Source organism: Lithobates pipiens, unplaced genomic scaffold, assembly GCF_037356315.1.
Source record: "Lithobates pipiens isolate NorthernLeopardFrog02 unplaced genomic scaffold, aLitPip1_a1.2 Scaffold_11, whole genome shotgun sequence".
In the NCBI taxonomy this organism is placed as follows: domain Eukaryota; kingdom Metazoa; phylum Chordata; class Amphibia; order Anura; family Ranidae; genus Lithobates; species Lithobates pipiens.
In genome coordinates, this window is record NW_027507696.1 from 17,909,118 (window position 1) to 17,924,605 (window position 15,488).

Genomic DNA, 15,488 nt, shown 5'->3' on the forward strand with positions numbered 1-15,488 from the left:
TGGGTTGCCGGACTTGTTTCATGTACTGTATACAAAATTCACATGCAAGTGCTTGCATATGATTGGATGGTTGAAGTCAGAACAGTTTCATCTCAATCACTGTGATAAGTGAATTTTCTCTCTGTAAAGTACAATTTTATTTACTTTAGGGTATCAGGCAAAGCAGTGCTGACTACAATAATCTAATCATGGGTGAGCAATAGTCCTGTTTCTTTTTTTCTTGCACATTTTTCAGCATTCTTTGCAAAGTGAATTTTCATTCACTAAGATAAGTGAAAATTAACTTTCCAAAGTGAATATGTTTTACTCCTTTAGTAAATCAACCAAGTTCAAAGTGAGAAATTATCCTTTTCTCTTACCTTAAAGTGTTAAAGGATAAGTTCACCGTTGGGAACATGTTACATGTTACACCCACTTTTAGGGGGAACATGTAACATGTTCCCACTGCTGCAGCCTCTCCCCACTGCCTTCTATCCCTGTGACAGCAGTACAGGGAGAAGTTGAAAACAGAGTTCTGTGTATAAAAGAACTACAAGTACTGACACCCTTTGAGGCTGTCAGCTTATAGTTCTCAATGAACTACCACAGCGCTGTTGAGTGTTCTGGTAGTTCATTGATTCTTCCTGTCAGTGTGAAACTGCCTGGTCGTATGCTGTACGGGCAGGCAGCTCACACTGACTGTCTGCAGGAGACCTGCATTCTATCAGCGATCTGCTGATGGCTGGTGCAATGCTTTCCAGAATCCTAAAAGAAATTGTAAATGCATATTTTTTTACCTGCAAAAAAATGTGCATTTTTTTAAATTTAGTTAAACATAACAATCTACACTGAAGAGAAGTTAAATATGACAGCAAATTGGACACAAAGGGAAAGAAAGATGGAGATGTCACGTTTGAAACAATGCTTTTTCAGTACCTGCAGTTCTCTATCCACTGCTCGAGACAGTTCATATGAGACCGTTTCGAGGAGGCGCTGAGCGGGGCCAGAAGGAGACAGCCAGCTGCCCGCTTCCAGGAGACGTGGTAATAGCTGGTGACGAGAACGGAAAAGTGTCAGGGTTAGAAAGAGATACACTGAAAAGGATGTATAAGACTATGGCATTAAATATCTCCCTCTTGGAAGGAAGATTACTTCCAGTGTGTGGGTCATTAAAGGAAAAAAAATGTTACCAGCGCTATTTAATTAAGGGTCTTTCAGCATACATAATTGCTTAATATTTGTAGATCAATAGCTTTATTATGACATCATACTGTAATATGACAGTATATTACATCATTCCAGATAAGGTTGTTGCCATTAATATTGTTAGTGCCAATAATCTCTCCAAAGAATCCTCCAGAGGAACCACGTGAGAGGTGGCGAAACTAGTAGAGGTGGAGCCTGGCGGTGGACTGATCGTTACAGAGTGAGATTTATCAGATTTGTATCTATACTTTTAATCATTTTAATAAATGTGAGTTTATTGCTGGCTGGGATTTCTAATCCCTCAGATACTGCACTATAGGGGGCACTTTTTCTTGTCTTTTTTATGTATTTCTGCATCTGCTGGTCTCTAATATGGATTGAGGTTTAAAGCAGCACAGTGGATGGAACCTTTGCTGGCCATAGACCATTTGTCTATACCTTGAGCAAAGTAAAGATCTCAGAGGATTCTTTGGAGAGATTATTGGCAGTAAGTTCAAGGCGTGTTTGACCCCCTGGGGTCGTATTAAGGAGGTGATCGGCCATTGCATGCGGTGGTGGAAGCACTCTGGATAAGGAGTCCTTTAGAAGAAGCATCACATTTGTTTTTTTCTATATCACTGAAGAAATTATCATTCATTGTTTATTGGACTCTGTTTCACTTTTTTTTTTTTTTTTTATTAGCTCATATATTGCACTGTTAGTTGAATTGTTGATTTATTGTATACAGATTGTAATATTGCAGTGCTATCGCATTTTTCAATATTTTTATTGTTATCTGTGGGAGCACAATAGTGATAGCTGCCAGCAACCTTAAGCAATTTTAGGTTTATCATTACTTTATCTATCAAAATCTTTACATATTAGCGTGCCGCTACTCTATTTTTCATTCATAATTACACATTATTCGATTATATATCCCCATGTGCTTAACATGTGGCATTCTGTATTTTCTTATATTCATTTATATATTTTATATTATATTATGGTTTCTTTTTAACAGTAAAAAATAATTGCTGGTCTGTGATTCAGGCAACAGCATGACTCGTGTGGATTAGTTTAGGAGAGGCTTACGGCCCGACAGTTCTTGGCATCTCGGAGAAGCTGTCTTGCGCATATGATATCTTCTTGGACAGTTTCCAGATCACATGACCGCAAAGCATTAATGTGATCATGTATCAACATCGATAGTGTCTGCAGCATCTAATAGTGGGAGGTGGATAAAGGCAGAGAGAAAGACTGTTAAATTATGCAATTAAGGGATGCAATAGTGAAATGGGACTTCTATTACCTGTTCTGCACTACTTGCTACTCCCTGTTGAAGTCGCAGTGCTCTTTGATCAGAGGCAACCAAAGTCTGAGAGTTTCGAAGGAGACAGCTATGTATCTGAGAAAAAGATTACATTATTGGATTGTTCTGTTCCTGTTCTAAAATCCATCCCCTAGCACCCATTATCTGGGGCAATCAGTGTCAGTTTCTCATCTCTTCTCCTTTGAGATAATTCTCCCCTTTCTCCCCAATGCCATTAGAGTATGTCACTTATTTTCCTAAAGAACACATTTTTTAACATACGTTTTCCTTCTGTTCCTGATCTGCTACTCCCCAACTGCACATTTCTTTGTTTACCTCTACTACAGCTTTCCACTTTAGCCTCACATATGAGTGTGCTTAGTCTTCCAATCCAAGGCTGCTCTCCATTTCTCATCTTCAGGCTCCTATACTACATACATTTCATCAGCTCTCCCCAAAAATACCATTAATGTCCCAGCTTTATCCAATTTTCATTAACTCTGTCATATCTCCGACATAATGCACATCCCCACTGTCCTGTGTCTCCAAAAAGTGATCCTAATAAAGTTTTCTCTCTCTCTTTGCTACACCATCAGCACCCACTTCACTTTCCACTATCAATTCCCATCCCCAGACCATCTACCACCCTTTCTACTATACAGGTTTATCCGTATACCCCTTCAACCACCAGTTTCCATTCCCTGTCACATCATTACCTTTCATTCTACCCACTTCATCAAAAATTTTCATCCACTATTCCTAGCACCTTCGTAGCATATATAAAATATCAAACCATTTTTCTTTAATTTAGTCTTTTACAGGACAGATTTAAATAAAAAACAATTTGGGCGTTTCTTACCTTTCAAGGTCATAAAGAACACTAACAATCAGATCTCGATAGTAACATATCTGCATAAATGTCTTTTAATTTGGTGGGCCCATCCCCTTGATTTGCTCTACCAGTTCTGTTTTACTAAATAGGCAAAAAATATAGGTCTCCACAAATGTCAAAAAACAGGCTTCCATGAACCAGCCATTTACCTTCCTCCAGGCACTTTCTGCTCTCTCAGGGTGTCTCTGGTAAGCCTGGCAGATGTCTCCCACAGGAAAGGACATGAAGCGAAGTGTTTTATTTCTAGTTTGAATAAAAAGTAGTAATAATATCATTATGGTTTATTTAAGCCTCCAAGTGCATACATGAAAAGCCCCATTTTGCCAACTCACTTTTCAAGTGCTCTTGCCACATCCATAAACCCAGAAGCTGACACTGCATTCCTGTCCCAAAGCACAGATCTGGAGAAGGAGAAGGCATATTTTAGACAGGAGATTAAATACCATAAATGGAAGTCAGTCTCTTATCTTTTATCAAGCTGTAAGCACAATATCCTACAATATTCAGAGCAGGCCTTTAAGAGCATCAGACATATAATATATAGAGCTTTTTCTAGTTTGTTAGCAAACATATTAGAAAGAATAATAAAGATGACCAGTGGGATTTTTTTAGTCCTAATGTCAATTCCTCCTTTTGTAACATTCTCCAATTAATCAGCTGTTTAATTAGAAACCTGGTCCAACAGGAGGTATATTAATGACATTAATTGGATTTTTTCAGGGCTCAATTCTATACTACTTCCCTCTGGGGCCAAAAGTCTTGTTCAAAAGTCTACTGCTTAGCCTTAGTGTCATACTAAGGCTGTGAGAAACTATTGGTCCACTCTGTGTCAGTATGCCTAGGTCCAATGACAGAAGGGTAGGCCAAAGTGTTGCCCTACTCTTCTAGCAATTTGGTCCTAGAAATGCAGACCTAGACTTGGTGAACTGTAAGCCCATGATTGGAGATTCCGACGGAATGTGTCCGATCGGAGCGTTTTGTCGGATATTCCGACTGTGTGTGGTCTGCATCGGACTGTTTTGCGTCGGAATATCCGTCAGACCAAATTTTCCAACTTGCCGGAAATATTTTCCGACAAAATGCTCCGATCATACATACTCCGATCATGTGTAGAGAATTTCCGATCAAAGACAAAGTGCCACGCATGCTCAGATCAAATTCCTACATCAAAGCTATTGGCTACTAGCCTGAACATGGTCCCGTCATAACGAAATAACGTCATCACGTTCTGAACGATCAGATTTTCCGACAACTTCGTGCGACCGTGTGTATGCAACAGTTTCGAACAAAATCCGACGGACAAAATCCGACGGATTTGGTTGTCGGAATCGTGTGTACAAGGGCTAAGTATCCAGTATACTTTCCACCAATACACTGCAGACCAGTCTGGAATATATTATATATTTTATTTATTATCTATTATATATGAGAATAACAATCAGCATCTGTGCTGCCCAAGCATGGACTATTTAGGCACCCAGCCTTCTAAATTCTATAGTAGAACTCACCGTAGAGTACTGTTTATCTGTAAGGTTTTTCCTAGCATCTTCGCTCCAATATCTGACATTCCGTTGCCGCTGATATCCAACTCTTGAAGAGATGTGTTGCTCCCAAGAGCATTAAGCACGATACAAGTGCGAGATTTTAGACGAGAGTCTGCGATAGACAGAGATTGCAGGCACTGCAGAAACATAGAAAAAAATCTATGTGACAATGCAAATTTACACAGTATTAGATCTCTGAATATTCAATTATTTATTAGTGTATATATTTTTTTATAAGAGAACTAAAGTGCAATAATCTATAACAGCCAATGAAACGTTTGCCTGTGACAGTTCAGTGTATCCAGATTAATTGAAGCTGATCTGATTTCTGATTAGCTGATCAGATCAGAATAACCGCACTTGCTCCTGTGTTCTGAAAACAAATGAACCTATGCGCCACATAAAAAAGTGCAATGCCTTTAAAGGTGCCCTAAATCAGTCATTACAGTTCATCTATTTACTAGTGATGAGTGACTGAAATTGAGAGTTTTAATTTCCCCAAATAATCAGCATAAAATGTAGGATTTAGTAAAAAATTTTGCCGTATTGGTGAAATGCATTGAAGTCAATTGGAAAAGCAAAATAAAAATGTTTTTCCTGGCTTTAAATGGTGCAGTGGGCTTTTAATGGCTCCTGCGAGTTATGAATGGCCCATTTTAACTATCCTGGACCTGTACTTGTATCAAAAAACCCTTTATTATATTATTTTTTCCCAAAAACATACAACTTGGCCAGTGAAAAAAGTACAGCCAAATTAAATAAATAAAGTAAATGAAAGAAATTAAACCATCCACAATACAGCAACCAAAAAAAGTATATTGGTTTCAATGAGCTAACCTGAGAGTTGCCACTTTGGCAAAATTCCCCCAATGTTGAAATCCATTTTTCTGAAATCACCCGTTCCTACTACTTACAGTGTTTGCTAAACTTTTATTATGTCTTAACCCTCTCCAGTGTCCTAAAATGGATGTTTCTAGTATCAAGTGAAAGCAATGGATAGGACCAATGTGCAGGCTAAGGCAGTAGAAACATCCATTTTAGGACCCTGGAGAGGGTTAAGACATAATAAACGTTTAGCAAACACTGGGGGTGTAAATAGTAGGAACTGTGCAGGCTAAGGCACTGATTAGCTAGCTCTGTGCAACTGGTGACTCTATCTACACATTTATCCCCCCAGCCTACATGTTGTTGTTTGGATCCACCCTGTTACCACTGAGAAGGGCCAAACTTGCTGAAAGGTAAATATTCCAGCAAGATTTTCATTAGGTTAGGTCAGGTTAGCAGCAATACTCAGTTATTGTTACACAATCTTTCTGCTAAATGATCTCATAAGTGCTTAAATATGAAAAGTACAATTTTATAAAAGTAAATTTTGCCACATGAAGAACACTACATCCCTATCCTAAACGGTTAACATTAGTTAATAAAAAAAACTCTTTGGTGACTTCTGAAGTTGGCCACATGTCTCCTGTGTAAGATTCTATGACTCAAGTCAAAGAGAGCTGTTCATTTTTATTTCATCTGAGTCATTAATTCCCTGCTGGGGCTTCCTGCTTTATGCTAATGTATTTTATATTTAAGAGGATATTTGTCGCTGTTACTTTGGGAAAAATAATTGACAAGTTCATTTAAGGACCTAAAATACACAGGTCTCTTTAGTAAAGCAAACAATGATGTACCAAGGGTATTAACCTAATGCAACATGTTGGATTTAATCCTTCCCTAGTCTGACTTCTGTAGAGTGAAATCAGGTTCTATGGTTTACTGCCCTTTTAACATCACAGGTAAGGCGTGTGTGCTCAGTCTTGTTCTACAACATCCACGCCATCCTGAAACCTAATTGATAGCCATCCCTGACAAGTAGTACTTTAACAAATTTGGGGAAAGCTTACCATCATATTGCAGAAAATATACCAATGCCTACTATTATTACATCTGATTATTAAACATAAACACTCACCAAGCAATTGATTAGACACACTATATACTAATACTGGTTAAGGCCTCCCTTTGTTCGTAAGGCTGGATTCACTCCTATGCATTTTTAGTGCCTTTTGCATTTTTCAGATTTGCACTACAGAACGTGTTCCATAGGAAACCAATGTTAGATGGACTGTAGTGCAAATTTGAAAAATGCAAAAATCACTACAAATGTGTAGATGTGAATCCAGCCTTAAACAACTTTTGTGGCATGGATTCCCCATTCCCCAAACATTCATCAATGATTCTGGTCCACACTGACATCATTGAATCATGCAGTTTCTGCATGATGCTGCACATTAATTCTGCAAATCTCCTCTTTTATCACATCCCAAAGGTGTTTTTATTGAATTCAGATCTAGTGACTAACCTACTATCTGTGTGCCTCAGCAGAATTTGGATTCAGCAGACCAGTCTAAGTTTTTACAGTCCTCAACTCTCTTTGGTTGCCTATCCAAGTTTTGGGGAGCCTTTGCCAATGTCATTTCAACCTTCTGTTCTTGTTTGACAGGTGTAGACCTCAACGTGGTCTTCTGCTGTTGTAGCCCAATGGCCTCAATATGTTGTGCATTCGGAGGATGCCAGTCACAATCCCTGAAATCAAATTTTTCCCCATTCTAGCGTTTGATGTGAACACTAAATTAAGCTTCTGGCCTGTATCTGCATGATTTAATGTGCTACGCTGCTGCCACATGATTGGCTAATTAGATAATTGCATAAATAAGGAGGTGTGTGAATGTTTCTAATAAATTGCTCAATGACTGTAATATTAAAGCTGAAGCTTAGTTAAATCATTATTTTGTTATACAGCAACAGGGATGTACCTTACTTCTAATGAAGTGTGTTCCATGTCTGGCTGGCTGCTGGATAGCATCAAAATCTGCTCCTCACTGCTATTGTGCCCCCCCCACAGAGCTGCTCTTCCAGCACTGCTGAGTTAAAGTGAGCCGCATATTAAAAATGTTATACTGCTCATCTGCCTCCTCCGATCATTGAGCTCATACCGTTCTTTCCCAGAATGCAAAGCATTTTGTGACTGGAAAACAGGCAGATGAATGATAAGATCTGCCTCATCCAATCACAGTACACTTTGAATTCTGGGAAAGAATACTACATGATCTATGAATAAAGGAGGCATGTTGAATGGGACAAGCAAGGTGCACAACTCAAACTTGAAGCATCTGATGTTAACTTCATAAGCGGCAGAAAATCAACATTGTGGGGAGGACCCAGCGGCACAGGGGAAAAGATTATTACACTATGCAGCAGCTAACCAGGCATGGGACACACTTTGTTACAGGTTAGCAATATCTCTGGTGATGCATAGCAAAAAAATAAATAAATGAAAGTTGGACTCCAGGCAAGCAGCTAAATACACAGTTGAAATCTAACAAATGACATTTGACATTTAAAACACCTCCACCAGACAATACAGCAAGGATGGCGATGCTGCTTTTTCCATTAGAGCTAAGAAATGGAGTGGGGTAATTTCCCTCCCTACAGCTTGCTGATTGGACAATTAAGGACATTATTATGGTCACTATGCTCTCTCCATCCATCAGTGATTTTCTTATCAGCCCATGTGCATGGCATAAATTCTAACTGGCACTGCTCCAGGAGATGCTAATTTTTATTAGCTTTATATATGGTAAAAATTGATTTTATTCCCCAAAATAATGTCATTATATATTTTGAAAGGAAGTGCCTCAATCTGATTAAGTAGATAAAAGTAGGGGTGGGTACCATAATCCTTACGCTTACAGTGATGAAGGTATAGGGGATGTCAGGAGCTACTCCAAAAAATGCCCCATGACAAAGAGATTGTTAATGACTATCTCGGTACTCAGGGAATGGACAATTAGATATAAAAAATATATATTTTATTATAGAAAACAAACTTGATACACATTAATCCAAGCAATATATAAAAGATTGGTTGCATACAATAGAAATATGATACAGACTAAACAGTGGGAACCCCACAGAGTAGTAGAGCCTCCGAAGATGTAGGTTCAAAACGTGATCCTCTACATTTTTCACAAAATTATTCGCTTCTGTTAAATAAATATTTTGGATATTCCACAAAATGCTTTTGACATACTGTAGTTCTATTTAATCCTTATAATAGAGATTGCTCAATGGGTGATATCCTTCACTTTAAATATTTGTTAATTGCATCCCTTAGATTGTTTAGTACATGGATGTGCTTAGACAAACATAAGCATGGGCATAGATGTGTGTGAAAGCAAGTATTTTGCCATCAATGAAGTATCAACGATGCTCGGCATTTCCAGCGCATACTGGTACATTAGGCCCAAAACATACTGTATTCCTTTTGTAGTCTAAAAATGTATCAGTTTATACTATTGATAGCAACTGGGTTCTAAAAAAAATAACTATTTGTTCGTGTACCAGTTAGACAAATTTTAGACACGTTATTTGGGTGATAGCAATAGCATCACTTTTTATATAATTTGTTCATTTTATATTTTATTCAGTTTAGTGTCGATGTATTAATAAATACTTTAAAAAGCCCAAGGAAAAAATGTATATTCCCATTAATGACGATTTGCCGGATTTTAACATGGGTCCACATGGTATTTCAGTTTCTTCATCCTTCCAAATGGCAACTCTAAATATACCCCGTTTGCTTGAAAGGCTTGTTAATAGACTTATGTGGTTAAAAAATAGCACAAAATTGAAAGAAATTGCAAGCAGTACTTCATATTGGGAGCTTTGCCTACTTTTATCATGTTGTCTGCACTTATCTAATCACTATTTTATATAACCTCCAAAATGTTTAAATACATTTTATATTATGAGAACCTACAATTGTTTAGTTTTTCTAACCAACAATAAAACTGTAATATATATGGCCAGCATTTAAAATAAAGCCGGGTGAATCCATATTCATCTAGCTATCTTGGAAATTTTATATAAGGCTAGGTTCGGATTGGGAATGCTTACAAAATCACATGCATTCTCGACCCACAGACAAGCAGAGGTGCCATTAAGTCTTAATGGCACCCCCATGCATCGGCAAACACAGCACGTTTTCACGTGTACTAAATCTCATGTGCTTTGTGCAGTGCGATTTAAAGGAAGAGTCAGGGAATTCCGTCTCTCCATTTCTGTGGGTAGGGCAAGCCTATTGAAATAAATGGACTACTTACATGAAGAAAACAGGTGGTACGAGTGTGAAACTAGCCTAATATTGATAATATTTTAATTATTGAATAATTACGGTATATGTATCTAATATATTTTTTGAGGAATGCTTTGTAGCTGTCTATTTTGTTAATATGTTTATATCCTGGCTGCTATAGGGCCCAGAAGTGTAGGTGCCCATATCAGTACAGCTACATAGTAATTATGCAGACAGCAATAGCAATTATTGAATACATCTTGATAACATTTATGTATGCATTGTTTGGAAACCTCAACTTGATTGCTACTAAATTAGTATTTCTCTAGAGCAGCCTTTCTCAACTTGTTTACCCCTTAGGAACCCTTGAAATAATTATCATGTCCTAAGGAACTCCTGCTAAAGCAATTCATTGGTGTCTGTAGGAATGATGCTTCTTATATTGGTTGTCGGTGGGAAGAATTCTGCCCTTACGGTGATGGCCAGAATGCCACCCTTACAGGCAGGTGAAAAAACTTAATTGGTATCATGCAGTTGGCTCTGCAAAGTGATGTTGAACCCTGAACTATGCAGGCACCATCGAATAGGAATATATACTATATATTTTATACTTTTGTGCTGGCTGCTTATTGTGTAGACAACGCAGTATATTTTGTTATTTACCATCGAATAGGAGGCTAATCAGCCATAACATAAGGAACCTCTGGAAAGCTCTGGAGGAACCCTAGTTGTCCATGTCCTCACTGGGGCTATTTTTCCTCAGTTTCTTTCCTGGTAATAACAAATGGGGTTTATTTACTAAAGCTGGAGGAGTGCAAAATAAGGCCAATCGGCTTCTAGTTTTTTTTGCCAAAGCTTAACTGAACAAGCTGAGGTTAGAAGCTCATTGGTTTCTATGCAGAAGTGAGCCTGATTTTGCACTCTCCAGCTTTAGTAAATAATCCCCAATGTGTCATGGTCAGACATTGGGGAAATGAAGAAAGTTCTGCATTAAGATCATGGCAAACTTTTTAACCTGTTATTACACTGTCCGAAACGTAATAAGGATTGGCTGGAGTTGGGGAATAATTATAAACTGATAACGTACAAAGATATGCACTGAAAGATTTTACTGGTGGTTGGAGATGACCTTTAATAATAATAAATAAAATAAAAATCACAAACAGCTTATTTACTAACCGGATATGGTAATTATACAGCTCTGTATATCTAGCTATCCTCCATAACATTGCTCTACAGGAAGAAATACACAAACAGCATGAATTGTTTTCTCCCTAGGGGATGCATAAATAGTAATACAGAAGCATAACATAGCATCTGACTCAGTGGGTAGAGCTCACCCCAGGAAACTACATAACACAGTTGAAGGGAAAAACATCAGCACCTCCTCCTTCAGAATTACATGTGTCACTTCACTTCCAATCAAAGAGTGATGAATCACACAGTCATTTTATTTGAGAAGCTCTGCAAGAGACTCTTTATGCAAGCCTCTGGCAATACATGGATCACACATTCATTGCAATAGCCTGCAATACACAGCATATTTTATAAGCAAACATATTGCTTTTACAGTGTGCAATGCTGCAGTGTGTTCCCCAGATTGTAATAATTTTGTCATAATCTTCAATATATTTTTTTGACAGTGAACCGCTATAGCAAAAATGTTGTATTCTGATAATTGTGACCACATGTAATGATTTAGTATATAAAATATTTTTTATGCTACCTGCCCTTATTTATCTAATGTAAATGCAGATCAAGCTGTTCAGCCAAGTGACAGTGATTTAACCCTTTCACAAACAAAATGATTAATGTTAAGTACACATTACTCTTCAAATAATATAACATATTAATGAATTATGTAAATTCAGCAGCAGATTTATTTGTTATTTCAGGAAGTTGTGGGCAGGCCTGTAAATCAGCAGTGACAAGGGTAATAGTCACAGCCACTTCCACATTTTCTCTGGTTCAATCATTTTTATTGAAAATATTTTTGGGGGAAATCATAGAAACAAGTACAAGAACAGCAGTTTCATAATACAATCTCTGATGTCATGGTAATAAGTACATCTGGACGAGGCTACATACCATTAGTAAGCACATACTGTGCAGGAGTTATCTGTGAAATACAACCACAACCACTATAATGTTATCTGCCTATTGCAGTCTCTTTACTTCAAAATTGTAAACTAATAATCTATAAAGAAAGTGAGCAATCAGAGTCAAAGGTGTGTGCCAAACCCTAATTTAGAAGTATATTGGTATAGGGCCCAAAAACCGTTTCTAAAGCAAGATATGCTTCCTGGAATATGATTCCATTTTCTAAAAATTGAGATATCAAATCTATAATAGCTATATAAAAGAGAGTGTGTTCAAGGTATTGTATTCAGCATACATCAGAGGAGGAGAGAACGAAAAAGAAAAAAGAATAGTGGAAGGAAAAAAAGGGCTAGACTTGGCCCACACAAACAACGCCTGCCCCAACAAAGCCCACCATAGGATGGCAAATGAAGGTAATTAATCCAGGGATTTCAAACCCTCTCAAATCTGGGCTGTTTGGTGCATAGGATGCTGTCTAATTTTTTCCTGAAGCATAATCCAATATTTTTTTAGTTTAGTGGCTGCATAATTGACTGTAGGGATTTTCCACACTCTGGCAATAGTCACCCTAGTTGCTAGGAAAATAAAGAAAGTTAAGGTGCGAAGTTGTCTGAGGGTCCCTCTGGGAGGTCACTAAAAATAAGCAATAAGGCCTGGGACTGAGTATATAAGGTTAAAGATTCAGTTCCAATAACACCAGACCTTCAGACAAGACCACAGACATGGTATATGGTGCTTTCCTGTTTACAGCCTCTAAAGCACAGGGAAGATTTGGCAGGGAACATTTTTGCAAGTCTCGATTGAACTATGTACCAATTTGGAAAGCACTTTGTAGTTAGCTTCGACTAGAGTTGTATTGAGAATCCCCTTGTGTGCCATAATCGATCACTGAACCCAGTCCTTCTCCTCAATTTCCACCCCCAGTTCCACACCCTTATGTTCCTGGACACCACAGACATCTATTTTCAAAAGTGAGTTAAGTGTATTCAAAAAGTGAGTTATTTGGCAGAAGTGGAATGTATTGTGGGGAGGCATTTCTAGAGTTTGGGTAAAATACTCAAGGGGCCTAACCCCTTTGTGATCAAGAAAGTGCACAATCCTAGTGAGCAAGGTCCACAAGGCTGAAACGTGTGTTTACATTTGGGTTCTGACACTATGTTTTTTATGGACAATAAATTCTGAAGTCTTTGTTAGGCCACCACTGGAACTTCTGGGCGGTTTGACCCAGGGAAACAGTTGATTATTACAGAGAGGGGAATTGGGTATATGAGGAGATTAAAGGGAATACATTTTGAAGCCATGCCCCAAAGGCAGAGGCAATGCGATAATGTGGGGCACAGAATTGCCTGACAAACTTTGGGTGGGAGCCTAAAGAAGAGGTCTATAAGATGCGGGTTGCCCACCTGAGCTTCGAGCCTACTCCAATCTAGTCTATAATTGGTGGAATTAGTTGCGCAGCCCTGCTATATTTTTGGAGGTAAGAGACTCCCAAGCCCCCACAGGATTTGGAGGTATACAAAGTCGAGCGGGTTACACAGCATCCACTAGATCCCTAAATAAATTTGAAAAACAGTGATTGAAGTTTGTTCAGGTAAGAGGATGGCACCAATATTAGGAGTTGGGGAAAGTAATATAGTACTCTAGGGAGAGCGGTCCATTTTTTATCGTGGCTATCCTGCCTATTCAGGTATGGGGGTGAGTGTGCCACATGTGCAGTTCAGTTTCTAATTAAGTGTAGAGGGGGCCATAATTCACCTGTAACAGTAAGGAAAAGTCTGAGGTAAGTTGTATTCCCAGGTAAGGAAGTGCATGGGTGCACCATTTGAACAGGAAGGAGGCCTTAATAGACACCAAGATTGGGCCATCAAGGTAATGTTTAGAGATTCTGATTTCGTATGGTTCATCTTCAAACTGGATATAGCACCAAACTCTGATAAAAGTTTAAGTAAGTTAGACAAAGTTAATAACGGTTCTGTAATAAACAAGTCATCAGCGATTAAGGTGCATTTATGGAGTCTTGGTAATGATATTAACCCTGTACCCCGATCACAGATCATGCTGCTGAGTGCTCCCAAGGGCGCACGAGCAGGAGGACATATACGTACATCCTCCTAGAATAAGGTGTGTTCTGCCTGGCCTTATATGTACAGTGGCTGGGCGGGAAGCGGTAAAAAGCAGTATTATTGGAACTTAACATTTCTTAGATGTGATGGCTGCATTTGTTTTCCTTTTTAGGCTTTCTTTCCTTTATTTTCACTTAATGGCTTGGCCAGTAAGTCTGTTGTTTTTCAAAAGTATAGCAACTGCAGATGTAGCAGTTAGATGGATGAGACAAACCATTTAACACTGACAAGGGTGCTTACAATGGTTAGATTTATTTATTATGTAAAACCTTTATCCCAAAAGGAGAAAAAAAATGTTGTTGTGACTACTTGTAAAGTGTTAGCTGGAATTTGGTTTCAATTTGTTCAGTGTATCTAAATATGTAAGTTAATCTAACACTCCCCAGCCTGAAAGTGACGCTGTGCAAAAGTGCCCCTGTTCTCCTTCATCCAGAGCGGGGACACTCTAATACAGGAGGTGTGTTACTTTCCAGATCACTTGGTGGAAATAGAGGGCAAAATACCTTAAAAAAGAAATCAAATGCAACCACCACATCTAATGATTGGTAGTCTGCAATATATTATTTTTTGTTTTGGGTTTAGTATTGCTTTAAGTGCTGCAACACTTAGTTAATGGGAGGCCATAGTACTACTTTAAAGTATATCTCCAGTCAAATTTTTATTTTTAGCTTATGATACTATGGAGAAAAGGTGGAACCTGCTGTGCCCTAAGGCCTCGCTGGGGGATTTGCTCTTACTTTACAGTATGTTCTGGTGACAATGTTGATACCACTACAGATAGTGGTAAAAAATCTGCAACAATGACACCAATGGCAATGAAAATATTATTTTAATCAAACTAGGAAATGATCAGTCTGCCTTTTATTGTCTCTGTCCATGTTAAATATATACTGTTATATATACCGTTACTTCATGAGTATGGAAGTCTCTCCATTGGCAACATGTCTGTATCATGAGAACAATTATAAGCTATACTTGAAAACATTTTTTTTTTCCAGTTGTGGATATCTCAGGAGCACTTACACAGTCTTCATCCTGAAGAACATTTACAATCCTCTGCAGAATCTCTTCAAGGACTCTAAGTGAAACATTTTAAAGAAGAATGAGCATGAGCAATAAAGCATTAAATACAATTCCATACATTCATGTCTAAATACCTTTAATAACCTCTCCAATAAAATGGTATTGAAATGTGAAAAACATGCATTCTCCATTCCTTATTTTTGAGCTT

General features: G+C 38.1%; 1 protein-coding gene across 8 annotated transcripts in view; it reads right to left on the reverse strand.

Moving 5' to 3' along the window:
* CARMIL3 (capping protein regulator and myosin 1 linker 3) overlaps positions 1-15,488 on the reverse strand; it is a 145,230-nt gene that overhangs the window by 33,072 nt on the left and 96,670 nt on the right. For all 8 annotated transcript variants that reach the window (XR_013270314.1, XR_013270326.1, XM_077469093.1 and 5 more), the window contains exons 20-26: positions 15,281-15,335; positions 4,874-5,046; positions 3,698-3,766; positions 3,515-3,608; positions 2,474-2,569; positions 2,257-2,385; positions 916-1,029 (exon numbers count right to left, since the gene is read on the reverse strand). Coding sequence is in view for 6 of the 8 variants with exons in the window: in XM_077469093.1 (XP_077325219.1) it covers positions 916-1,029; positions 2,257-2,385; positions 2,474-2,569; positions 3,515-3,608; positions 3,698-3,766; positions 4,874-5,046; positions 15,281-15,335 (730 nt within the window). In the remaining 2 variants the exon portion in view is untranslated. The remainder of the gene's footprint in view (positions 1-915; positions 1,030-2,256; positions 2,386-2,473; positions 2,570-3,514; positions 3,609-3,697; positions 3,767-4,873; positions 5,047-15,280; positions 15,336-15,488) is intronic.